The sequence below is a fragment of the Trichechus manatus genome, unplaced genomic scaffold, assembly GCF_000243295.1.
Source record: "Trichechus manatus latirostris isolate Lorelei unplaced genomic scaffold, TriManLat1.0 scaffold00142, whole genome shotgun sequence".
NCBI classification, from domain to species: domain Eukaryota; kingdom Metazoa; phylum Chordata; class Mammalia; order Sirenia; family Trichechidae; genus Trichechus; species Trichechus manatus.
In genome coordinates, this window is record NW_004444078.1 from 1,827,193 (window position 1) to 1,840,200 (window position 13,008).

Here is a 13,008-nt window from a genome sequence, read left to right on the forward strand (position 1 = left end):
CTCATTGTTACTGAAGAGCTTCACTCCTTTAGCTTTGAAACCCAGTTGTGCCAGCCGGGCTTAGTAATTGACCTTGAGGTAAGACTTACATATTCCAAAAGTAGAAAACTTTACCTTTTTTTTTTTTTTTTACTTTAACTGCTACGTATATTTTTATTTCTCCATTTCTGTTTTAGTGATATTTACCTAATTGCTAAAAATAGATGATCTTTTACAGCTAATACTATCTTTGCACTAATTTAATGGCTCAGGAAGCTAGAGAATTGAATTAACCTTCAGATTCTGTAAGCTAAATGTTCCGGATGGGATATACTGTGTTAACGTTTTTTATTGGGCATTAGCACTAATTTTTTAACTGAAAGGTAAGTCAAAGATAATTTGAACTACGAATAAAAGAGCGTAACTCTGCATTTTTAATTTTCGAGTATAAAATACATGCAAATTTACAAACAATCCCTTGCTTACTTTTGAGGCTAAGCAGTTCTCTGAACATCATATTTCTGTGGTTCAGATGCTTTCAAGGTCTCTGTCCTTTTTTAGACGACCTCTCTGCCTGTTGTGGTGATCTCCAACGTCAGCCAGCTCCCAAGTGGTTGGGCTTCCATCCTGTGGTACAACATGCTGGTGTCAGAACCCAGGGTATGCAAAACAAATCTGCTTTCACATCAGGGGTGAACCAAAGACCCCTGCTCTGGTTCCCACATGTCTGAAATAGCCCCTAAAGGCCACTGTTGGGATAAATGATGTAACTCATGTGGCGCTGCTAACAATCTTGAGTAATGCTGGAAAAGCTGAGCATGTGTATATGTTAGAGAGGAGAATTCGCATTTTCCTTCTGTGTGAATAAGCTCAGGTGATAGATGATTTCATACAGCTTTTATTGTGGAAGAGGTTCTTTATTGCCATTTTTTTTTTTTAATGACTACATCTACTAAATAAGCATGCTTTGTTCTTAGAATTTGGATAGTCAGCTAACCATAAACCTATAAAAATGAACAATAAACCTGTAAAAATGCTCCTTCTGATTAATGATTTCTCTTCCCCTATTGTGAAAACCTTTGTGCGTCATACAGACCAAGGTTGAACTTTGGGATAGCCCATGTTTTAGTGCCTTGCTTGTGACTGATGACTCTTCAGTGGCCCTTAGCTTTTGGATGTTTTCTCTTTAGAATCTGTCCTTCTTCCTGAACCCACCATGTGCCCAATGGGGTCAGCTTTCGGAGGTGCTGAGTTGGCAGTTTTCTTCTGTCACCAAAAGAGGTCTCAGTGTGGACCAGCTGAACATGCTGGGAGAGAAGCTTCTTGGTATGAGCATGTTAACTTTTTCATACATATAAAAATGAAATTCATAAAATTATCTGTACTTGTTCTTTTTCCCTCCTTGCTCTCTATTTTGTTAATGGCAAAAACAAGTGTTAAAATCTGTTGGCTTTTCAAGCTGCGGTTTGTTGTAGCTAAGGGAGAATTATACTTCACCTCTTATAAAAGATTTAAATGAATCATTTCCACGTTGCCTAATATTAACATTTCTGAGAAGAGTTGTTAAGGGAAAATTTTTTTAATTCTGTAAAATATATTACTTGTGGCTAAAATAAGTTCCTTGGCAAGGAAGTTAGAGAGTAAAACGAAAGTCCCCCTTACGGTAAGAATAAGGCCCAGGGCCTGCCCACTGCAGAGCAGAAACCTAAGGCTCTTCCATAAGGTCTCCCACACCAAGAGAATCAAAGGCCCACTAATCTCCATGTTATATCTTCAATGAATAGGAGGATCTGAACTGTTTCCTTAAAAGACAACTTTTATCCAGATTTGCTTTCTGTACAGTAGAACTATATATACAGTCAATTCTTGTTATTCACAGTAGTCCTGTAAAACCACAAACATTGAATGAGTGAATACTGAACCATTGCTCCTAGAGGAAATAGGGGGTTAGGTTCCTGCAAGCCTCTGGTCACAACAAATAATCAATGCATAACCTTGTTTTATGTGTGTTTCTGTTTAAAGACACGTTATCTACTATATATTGCTGATTCATTAACATTGAAGTCATGGCCAACAGCACTATAACTCATGCCTGAATAAAGCTTATCTAAGACATGTATTTTCTCCATAAGACACATCACAGCATACTTGTGCTTAGGAACACTGGCCAGCACTTCATCACTATGCTTGGGGGCCATTTTAAATGGCAAAATCACCAACAAAAATGAAAAAAAAAAAAGTGGCTCTAAGGAGTCCTGGTGGCGCAATGGTTAATTGCTCAGCTGCTAACCAAAAGGTTGGCGGTTCAAACCAACTAGCAGCTTCATGAGAGAAAGAGCTGGTGATCTGCTTCTGTAAAGATTACAGCAAAGAAAACCCTATGGAGCAATTTTATTCTGTCACATGGGGTCACTATGAGTCGGTATCAACTCAACAGCACCTAACAACAACAACAAATAGACTACGTAAAGAACAGTTGTTTACACTATGTGAACTCAAACAAGGTAGAGTGTCACTTTGTTCAAACTTAGCTGGAAATGCACATATTGGGCAACTCACATTTTTCACTGCTCTGCACATGTCCATGAAAGACCACAGAAGTGCTGGGAGTATTGATTTTGGGGTTAGAAATACATTTTACTGAGTAAGAGAATTGGCAAATACAGAATCCACAAACAATGAAGATAGACCTTACCTCACCACCAATAGACTCCTTCTGAACCAAAGGGCTCTCAACAGTGCCTTCTCTTGTCTGTGTAGCTGCCATAGTGGGGATTTTGTGCTGTTTGATAAAAAGCAGAAAATCACTTTATTCCATTTCCTCATTTAGTGAGTTAAGAAAGATACTCTGAATAGGTTTGTATATCTTCTGCTGTGACGGCTTAATTGTGGTTCTCTTCAAAGAAGAGATGGTGGGCTTACTGCCTCTCCCAGCCTGGGCTGGTTTCATTTTCATAGCTAGTAACACCCATGCTTCCTCTCTCTCATTTCCTCGCCTGTGTTTTTATTTGTATCAGCCACCCCCTCCCTCCCCACAGCCCATATCCTATTTGGAGGAGAGCAGAGAGAAGAAGCTAATTAATGTCTAAAACAGGCTTGTAAAGTCGGGTTTTATTGTGGGAATATGACCCCTGGTGGCGCAGTGGTTAAGAGCTTGGCTGCTAACCACAAAGTCAGCTGTTCGAATCCACCGGCCGCTCCTTGGAAACCCTATGGGGCAGTTCTGCTCTGTCCTGTAGGGATGCTGTGAGTCAGAACTGAGTCGACTGCAGTGGGTTTAGGGTTGATATTAGTCTTAGTTTGGACTTGGTAAAGAAACCATGTCGGGTCATCGGGAGAGAGGACTCTGCCAAGGAGGTAAAGGGAGGCAGAAGGAAATGATACTGGTTTAGGAAAGGACCACAATGAGACTTCTCTAGAAAGCCCAGCAGGACGGCCTTCAATTCGATTGAATGCAGAAGGGCAAGGTTGGCTGATGGTCTTGGTAAGGAGTCTAACATGAAGAGCGCTTTTAAGAAGACTGAACTCCTCTTTTCAGAGGAGGAAGAGAGAAAGGGAGCTGGAGAGGGAGAGAGCACATAATGAGACTTTGTGGGGTTTCCTCTTTCCCTAACAACTCTCGTATCATGGCACCCAGTAATATGCCCTCCATCCATTTGTGCCATTAAAATCAAACTGGGGTTCCATTTTCAGACTCTTAATTACGTCCTTTTATACCACCTATAGTAGTTACTTAATTTAGCATTAACATATCTGAGAATACCAGCCATGCACACACAATCTTCTTTTGTTGGGTGTTCTTTGAGAGCAAATACAAGAGCCATCAATCCAACCAAAGCTTCAGAATCAACTTCTGTTTTCTGAAAAATCTCGTTTTTATTTGTTTAGGTCCTAATGCTAGTCCTGAAGGTCTTATTCCGTGGACGAGGTTTTGTAAGGTGGGTACTGTCTGGGTTTTATACCTCTCTGAGTTCTTTTCCCTCTCTGATGAGGTGCTCGTATTTCGCACTGTGATATTTACATTGTTTGCTTATTTTGGCAAGTTTGTCTCTCGGCCCAAGGAACCCCTGGGGCAAGTTGTTTACTTTCCTTCAGGGCGGAAGGTTGAAATCCCAGTGTGAGTCTGACAGGAAACACCTGCCTGGGTGATAACATTCTTTCATATGCAAAATGCGTCTTCTGTTTGCTCACGCTGGCCCTTTGCCTGGCAGAACTTTAACCACATCCATACGAATGTGTTCTCTGTGCTGAGTGGGCATCCTAATGGACCAGAGGAGGTTCTGGGGGCTTGCTCAAGCAGAGGGACCAGTTGGAGGAAATAATTAGACCTTGCTGGGGTGAGACCACAGGAGTCCATGGGTGGCACAAACGGTTAAGCACTCGGCTGCTAACCAAAAGGTTGGCAGTTCAAACCCACTCACCCAGTGGTGACTCGGATGAAAGGCCTGGTGACCTGCTTCCGAAAGGTCACAGCCATGAAAACCCTATGGAGTGCGGTTCTGTTCTGCACGTGGGGTCGCAATGAGTCAGAATTGACCTGATGGCAACTGGTTTAGGGTCAACAAACCCGTGCAGATGAACTTATTGTACTTGGAATTTACTAGTCTGAGGGGAGCTTTTGTTTTCATGATTCACCTGGGGGTAATTCCCTGGCTGGTTTCCTGCTGTTTGGAAAGGGAAATGGAGAGCTTAGTGTCTGAGTGCTGATGAGCGGGGAAGAGCTGGAGTTTCTGTCCATGTTACTCCCCACCTCTGCTTGCTGCAGCTCTGTACTGGACAGTTCTAGCTTTGGCAGCAGAAGAGTATTGGCAAATGAAAATCTGATGGTGGGAGGGGGGCAGGCATGGTAAGTCACTAGTATTTTGGATTTCTTTGTTCCTAATGTGTGCATTTGTATACTTTCAGGAAAATATCAATGATAAAAATTTTTCATTCTGGCTTTGGATTGAAAGCATCCTTGAACTCATTAAAAAACACCTGCTCTCTCTCTGGAATGATGGGTAAGGGCCACTGATAGATGTATTTTTGAAAAATATTTTTAGCACGTGCTCCTTTACTGCAAGGCTGGGACATTATTTGACAAGACTTGTGCGCTTACAGGCTGGCCCTTCAAGGCTTCAGGAGGGTGACGCCTCCTAAGATTAAACCTGTACTTTCATAGTATACATATATGTGTTTTCAAAGCTAAAGTCAAAACACAAAACAATCAAGTCCATTCCTGCATTTAATTCATTCATTCTACAAAAAGCACCTATTATATTGCCCTTAGGAAGGAAGAAAATTAAACTTTTTAATTTGATAAATTGTTCCTATCTAACTTTTTCCCAAGGTCCACTGATATTTCAGCCAAGAGTTTAACTTGATCAAAAGTGCTAGAATATGAAAATATATTGTCTGAGCCCTCCTCTTCACTGTAAAAAGAGGCATGAAATTCAGACATTTTCATGACCTTAAGATCAGCATATAAAAATAGTTTATTAATCTAGCAAGTATTTATTGAGCATCTATCTACGTAGTATCCTATTTGCACAGAGGCAGATTATTCAATAGGCAATTGCTTACCAGATCATCTGTAGTGAACAATTTCACATGGGTTTGTGGTGAAGCCCATGTGAAATTGTTCACTATAGATTAGTAAGCAAGCACAAGTAAGTCTGTGCTTACCTCGTTTACTGGGTCATCTGCCTCTGTCAGGGATTGTTAATTTGAAAAGAGGCTATATGATTCCATAGGAAGATATCGTGGGATTGGGAGGAGGACGCCAGCCATATTTTGATGTGGTGAGAAAATGTGAAATTGTGCACTACAGATGATCTGGTAAGCAAAGTAAGCACTGTACTTACCTTGCCTATTTGGATAATCTGCCCCTGTATTGGCACCATTTTAGAATTTCTTTCGGACTTTGGCATATGTGTATAAGTAAAGTGTTTCCTCGAGTGTCAAACAGATGCTAAAGCAGGTAAAATGGTTTATATATTTAAGTACCAGTTGTTTTCTTGATTTGTAAATTAGCATGAAAATTAGAATCATGACTGAACAAAGTACTTCTGCCAATCATCTTTCATCGTTCAGGTGTATCATGGGCTTCATCAGCAAAGAGCGAGAACGCGCCCTGCTGAAGGATCAGCAGCCAGGGACCTTCCTGCTGCGGTTCAGTGAGAGCTGCCGGGAAGGGGCCATCACGTTCACGTGGGTGGAGCGATCCCAGAACGGAGGCGGTACGTGAGGGGAGCGCGCGCACAGTAGCACGCATGCGCCTGCGCAGACGCGGAATGCCGCACCTGTGTGAAAATTCTCCCTCTACGAATCAGCCCAGACAAATGAGCGTTTGACATAAAATTATGTTCACCCTCAACTGAGGCTCCCAGATAGGACTTAATAAATCACCATAAATAGTTGTGAATCCATATCTGGGACATACGTGGGAATGGTGGTTTTTAAAAGACAAGGCCAGATTCTTCCTTCTGTTTTGTTAGGCCCGTTATCTGTAGATTAAGGATTTGAGTTAGTGTAACCTGCAACCAGTTCTTGGAAGGAAGCATGTTCCATAGGCATAAACTTCCAGATCCACTTAGGGTAAGCCCACATTAGACAGGTATGTTGGTTTACAAGAATGAGATGAAGTAATTTCTTTCTGAAATGATTGCCTGTGTTCTTCTGGTATGAGCTTGAGTTACCGGCTGGAGACTGAACCGCTGTGGGCTGGTGAGGGAACCTTCTTTTGCCAGTCAGTGTTCAGTAGTCAGCTGGAGGAAATCTGAGACTGCTTTGTGCATCAACTGAGAAGTGGTCCTTGGGGTCTAGTGGACTAGAGAGTATCTGGAAGGCCCTTTTTGCCCCAAATGTCTTCCTCTGCAGTTCTGAAATTCCATCATTAAAAGATTAATTCTTTTGAGATTTCAACACTTATTGACCTTCAAGACACTTGAAAACGCTCACATGGGTGGAGCAGAGGCAGTATGTGAGGCCGAGGGTGCGCACGCGCGAAATTCTGCACCTGTTTGTGAACATCCTTCCTCTCTACAAATCAGCCGAGACAAATGAGCGTTAGACATAAAATTATGTTTACCCTTAACTGAGGCTTCCAGATAGGACTTAATAAGTCACCATAAGTAATTGTGAATCCGTACCTGGGACATATTGGGAAGGGTGGTTTTTAAAAGTCAGAGTCACCTTCTCCCTTCCATTTTTCCTCACTTTCAGCTGCACATTGAAGTCACTTTGTGAGCTTTAACGAATGCTGATGCCTGGGCCCCACCTGTAGAGATTCTGATGTAATAGGTTTAGGGTCTAACCTGGGCAGTAGGATTTTAAAAGCTCCCTGGGTGAGCCTAATGATCAGCCACGGTTAAAATTCCTGCTTTAAAAGCTCTCGTTTCTCTTGGATGTAAATAAACCTATTATGTTCCACTAAAAATACTGTAATAAAAGCCTCAACAGTTTGTAATGCTGGGTGGAAATATATTTTTCATTGTATTTTTTTCTTAAGTTTCTTAAAATAAGTTTGTCCCCCTCATGAAAATACAGCTCTTATGTGGATTAGAAGGATAGGCTTTGAGACAGTTTCATCCTTGATTTTCTCCACACGCTCGCTTAGCGGGGGTTGTGTGCCGAGGTTGTCAGGGTGAGCTGTGGCCATCCACCCTGCCTTCAGACAGAGCAGCTAAAAGTTCATCTGTGTTATATACTGGGCTTCTACTAGACCAAATGAGTCCATGGCTAAAAATCTTTGAAAACACTGGCATTGTAAAACAGGTTTCTTGGGATGAGGCTGAACGGCATAGATGAGAAAAGAATAATGAAAAAGTGATGACTTTTTACTTTTGTTTATAGTTCTGTTTAAAAGACTGAAGGCCAAACTGATTTGTAATGACTTTTATGCTTTCAGTGGGAAGATGCAAAAAGATGAGATACTTTTCTCATTCTATTTTTTTTTTTATTCTGAGTGTGGGAGAGCTGAGACCAAAGCCTGGCATAAGCAGTAGATATACAGGCTGTCCTTTTTCTCTTCTCTTCTGGTAGAAATAGCAGAGAGGAGGAGAAAGTGTGCTAACAAACCAATCAAAGGTAAAGAGAACCCTTGGCAAGCTGAGAAACTTGAGCAGGGCAGTGCTAGCTGCAAAGACTTAGGATGCTGGTGTAGTCTGACGTTCTGTAGCAGAGTCCCCAAAGAAATGAACAGCAGCCTCCGGACTTGGGACACCCAAGAGTGAGGATTCTGGATAAATTAGGAAGAAAGATTGTAATTAAGGCTGATTTAAGACCAGGAGTGAATTAAGCTATGGTTTATTACATTAAGGATTAGAGGGAAAGGTAGCAAATAGTATATTTTGTTTAAAAAGTTGTTTTCCGTCTACCATCATTTGTTTTAATAAAAAAAATTATTTTTCAATATGAAAAGAAAAACAAACAGAAAGTGAATTTACCTTTTAGTGATTTCATCTATCACTTGAGCCAAGATGACCCAGTTAGTTAGTTATCTGCTTGTGGGTAAAAGAGACAGACTTTTAAAGATGTTTAATAAACCTTTTGGGCAGATTTGCAAATCTAAGCATATAATAAAAATTTCAGTGTTAATAAGAGTAATGATTGCCTTTATTTTTCTTCTTGTTAAGAAAAGATTATAACTTATTTAGAAGCAAAGAAAGCAGTATACTATATCTGTTGTAACTCCTAGATGGTGGTTAGTTCTTATCAGATTCACTCAAATCCATAAGCTCTGCAATGTCTTTTTTTTTTTTTTCTCTCTCTCTCTTCTCTGCTATTTTGGGGCATTCCATGGACTCACTCAGCTTTTCTTCTTTTTTAGAACCTTATTTCCATGCAGTTGAACCCTACACGAAGAAAGAACTTTCTGCTGTTACTTTCCCTGATATCATTCGCAATTACAAAGTCATGGCCGCTGAGAATATTCCAGAGAATCCCCTGAAGTATTTGTATCCAAATATTGATAAAGACCATGCCTTTGGAAAGTACTACTCCAGGCCAAAGGAAGGTATGTGGGGAGAGTTGAGAAATCATTGCCTTGATGAGTAATAGCACATCACAGTCATTCCTGGTGATTGAGCGTTCTTGTTTTATTGCTGTCAAAAGGTATACTAGAGATAGGGTGTGGTAACACAAACTTGCCCTTGTCTTCTTGTAAGTGCAAGAGTGCCAGCACAAGTTCCACCCCTGCTATCCCATGAATCCATCATTTTCTTTTGAATTGTAATAGCACGCTTTCAAAAGATGGTATAAACATAGCACAGTTGAAACGTAACACATTGCTTGGCCTGAAACAGCTCGTAAGAAGTGAATAAATAATTTCTGTTTTTAGGAGTGTTGGAAAAGTCCATGTCTGGTTTTGTGCGTTTGTCACATTATTATCTTTTCCACATGGGAGGGGGTAATGAGTAGGGCAACCATAGCCAACTGATTTATGCCAGCCTGCTAGTGGTGAAGAGCCCTTGGGTGGTGCGAATGGTTAAACACTCAGCTGCTAACAGAAAGGTTGGTGGTTTGAGTCCACTCAGAGGCACCTTGGAAGAAAGGTCTGGCCATCTACTTCCAAAAAATCAGCCATTGAGAACCCTGTGGAGCATAGTTCTCCTCTGACACACATGGGGTCACTGTAAGGAAGAGTCAACTTGATGGCAGCTGGTTTTGCCAGTATAAAATTGAGGAGACTGTGGCTCAGGAGAAGTAAAGTGGTTCATCCAAGACAGCCTAATTACTAGATCATATTATTTTTAGCGGTTATTATCAAGAGCAGCCCTAGGCTTAGAACATGGGTCTCCTGCCTCTCAGTCTTCACTGAATTACATTTGAGAAAGTTAAAGTTAGAACTATCTGGTTTGGAACATGCCAACAAAGTTAATTTGGGGGAGGGGGGTGATGAGAAATCTCAATATCAGGACAATTGCATTGGAATGAAGATGCCCTAGCTTGAAAGCTCTGTGTATTACATCAGCCAGCCTATACCAGTAAACCACATTATCTTGGGCTCCAACTTTTTGGGGAATTTCAAGCCTTGGAAAGAGAAAGCTGCCAGCTTGATGCTTGTACTGAAATCTCCTCCCCCTTTTTTCTAGTTGCTTCTGCATTATCATCAGAATTTCAGATGACCAAGGCAGAAAGGTCTTAGAGTTATAGGACTCCAACCTTACTCTCAAGAAAAACTGTAGTTTTAACCAAAGAGAAAGTTGATTGCTCTGTTCTTGTGTAATCTCTGCTAATGGAAAGTGCATATGTATGTTTGCTTCTAGCACCAGAACCCATGGAACTCGATGGCCCTAGAGGAACGGGATACATCAAGACCGAGTTGATTTCTGTGTCTGAAGTGTAAGTGAGCACCGAAGAGGGCCGTGTTTAAACACCTCAAGCCAGCCTCGCTCCTTGCTGGGGCCTGCTGAAGATGCTTGTATTTCGCTTTTCCATTGTAATTGCTGCCGCCATCACAGCTGGACATGTTGGAAAGATCCTAATTAGGGATCCCGGTATCACTGCCAATCAGCATTTTACTGCCTTAAAAAAAAAAAGAAAGAAAGAAAAAGTTGTATTTAAGGTATATTATATGAGTTCTCCAAAAGCTGATACTTTGAAAAAGTATAAATAAAATGAACAGAAATTGATCAGAGTGGGAAAGTAGTTCTTTTCAATCTAGAAAAGGCCAAAGTAATGACTAAGATACATTTTCTCCGCTTGCTTTTATTTTGTTGTTTCATTTTATAAAAGGTAGAAAAAAATTTGGAAAAGTCATTGTCAGTTATTTGGCCTGCAGCACTGTCTTGGGGTGAATGGATGTAGCCATCATGTAAAAACACTCTGTGGAGCAGCTTTATCTGCATACAAACCTCAAGGTAGGGATGAGGGACTCCCCAGACATTTCTCTGGTGCTTCTCTGTCCAGGGTAAGCCGAGAGGCATCATCACCTCAGGGTGACACGACCGTACATGTTCACACCTAGATTTTACCAGGCAGAAGCATTGCAGGTTCCGGTGTGGCTCTTGCTTACTTACATCTCTAGGGTCCAGTACTTTTCCCAAGGGGCAGGGTTGGGGACACAGCCTCTCATATTCCATTCTTTTCCAAATGTATTTTACAAGTGTATTGATTTACCAGAAATAAAGTGATAATTCAGAGTCCATGGATGGTGCAACTGGTTAATGTGTTTGGCTGCTAACAGGAAGGTCGGAGGTTCAAGTCCACCCAAAAGTGCCTTGGAAGAAAGGCCTGGTGATCTACTTCTGAAAAATCTGCCATTGAAAACCCTCTGGAGCACAGTTCTACTCTGACACACATGGGGTCGAAATGAGCGGGAAGGAACAACGGCATCTGATTTTAAAGTGATAATACACGCTTAGGCAAAAGATAAAACGTCTATGTCTGTACCACTGCTTTTGTAATTTGGATGTTAAAATTTCCTTTTCCTTTCTCCCCATTTCAGTCACCCTTCTAGACTTCAGAGTACAGACAACCTTCTCCCGATGTCTCCTGAGGAGTTCGATGAGGTGTCTCGGATAGTGGGGTCTGTAGAATTTGACACTATGGTAAGTATCATGGTGGGGGTGTGCTCTCTGAGGCAGCAAGGCTGTCTGTAAGATATCAGGATCCTCCGGTGGAGCCAAGAAAGGGGCCTTGACAAGATTAGCCGTGACAAGTTGGAGCCTGCTATGCTTCAACAAGCTACGTCATCACCAGGATTTTTATTCCTGGCATTCAGAACCTTCCAAAAACGAAGTGATATTTTAAATATTTAAATGTTCCTCCTCTGCCTTTTTGAAGTTGTCCACGTAGAAATTTGATACATTAAGGACCTAAGATTTCTGATGTGAAATGTGTCCTTTGGCCTGTGTCTAGGAAGAAGTTTTATTTCTAGGAAGGGAAGAGGGGTATAATGCTTGAGAGTTACAATAATTATAGAGACTTATACTCAGCTAAGGAGCCCTGGTGGTGCAGTGGTTAAAGTGCTTGGCTGCTAACCACAAGGTTGGCGTTCGAACCCACTAGCCTCTCCACTCCATGGAAGAAAGAGATGGGGCAGTCTGCTTCCATAAAGATTTACAGCCTTGGAAAACCTACAGGGCAGTTCTGCTTTGTCTGGTAAGGTAGCTAGGAGTTGGAGTCAACTTGAGGGCAGTGGGTTTGGGGTTAGTTTATACTTAGCTGACAGCAATGAAACAATTTCACCAGCTTTGCATTTAAGAACTAATTTGTACTGCCAGCAGTATAGCTGTGAAGGGCTTGCCAAGAGTTAAGAGGGTCAATTAGTGAAACAGTTAATGAATGTCGTAATAAGGGTAAGAATATGATCAACGGAAGAGTCTTCCTTCAGGAGAATGTTTTTCAGTATATCAAATACTCTTGTTTACCTTTCATCCTAAAAACTTTCTCTTAAAGATTTTGTTTGGTTGGCTGGATTTTTGCTGCTACTATTTAAAAATTTATTTTTGAAAATTTGTTTAATGCTTTAAAAAAAATCCTAAGTCATTGCTGGTCTTTATCATTGTGTAGCTGGTTCCGGCAAAGAATATGTGCTCAATTATGAGGGAGGGAGGAAGGAAGGGACGGGAAAAGATGAGAGAGAGGGAGAGGGTGGCTTCTTCCAGCATTCAGGGCCATGTATGTGTTTATTCTGCATCAGTAATGGCCGCTTAGATTCAAGCTTCTGGTGTGTAACTTTCTTCTTCGTCCTTTTCCTCACCTTAAGAATAGTACCAGCTAACACCTATAGAGACCATACTTTCTTACACTTTTTCTGATTGCTGAGGATGAAAAACACCTGCTTAGAAAAATATCTAAACAGTGTAGTAGCAAAATATTCAGTTCCCATTGGCAGGTGTAAAATGAACTTTTTATATATAGCTTATATATAAAGCTGGAGCTCTGGTGGCACAAGTGGTTAAGCGCTCAACTGCTAACCAGAAGGTCAGCAGTCCAAACCCACCAGCTGCTCTGTAGGAGAAAGATGTGGCAGTTCGCTTTTGTAAAGATTTACAGCGTTGGAAACCCAGTGGGGCAGTTCTACTGTGTCCTGTAGGGTCACCA

At 41.3% G+C, this 13,008-nt stretch overlaps 1 protein-coding gene across 1 annotated transcript in view; it reads left to right on the top strand.

Annotated features, from left to right (window-relative positions):
- The window catches only part of STAT1 (signal transducer and activator of transcription 1), a 44,554-nt gene that overhangs the window by 24,082 nt on the left and 7,464 nt on the right, over positions 1–13,008 (top strand). The window contains exons 13-21 of the mRNA XM_023739902.1: positions 1–78; positions 541–639; positions 1,170–1,305; positions 3,868–3,917; positions 4,885–4,979; positions 6,052–6,197; positions 8,789–8,974; positions 10,227–10,302; positions 11,408–11,510. The exon at positions 1–78 is cut by the window's left edge and continues 6 nt beyond it. Of these exons, the coding sequence (XP_023595670.1) occupies positions 1–78; positions 541–639; positions 1,170–1,305; positions 3,868–3,917; positions 4,885–4,979; positions 6,052–6,197; positions 8,789–8,974; positions 10,227–10,302; positions 11,408–11,510 (969 nt within the window). The remainder of the gene's footprint in view (positions 79–540; positions 640–1,169; positions 1,306–3,867; positions 3,918–4,884; positions 4,980–6,051; positions 6,198–8,788; positions 8,975–10,226; positions 10,303–11,407; positions 11,511–13,008) is intronic.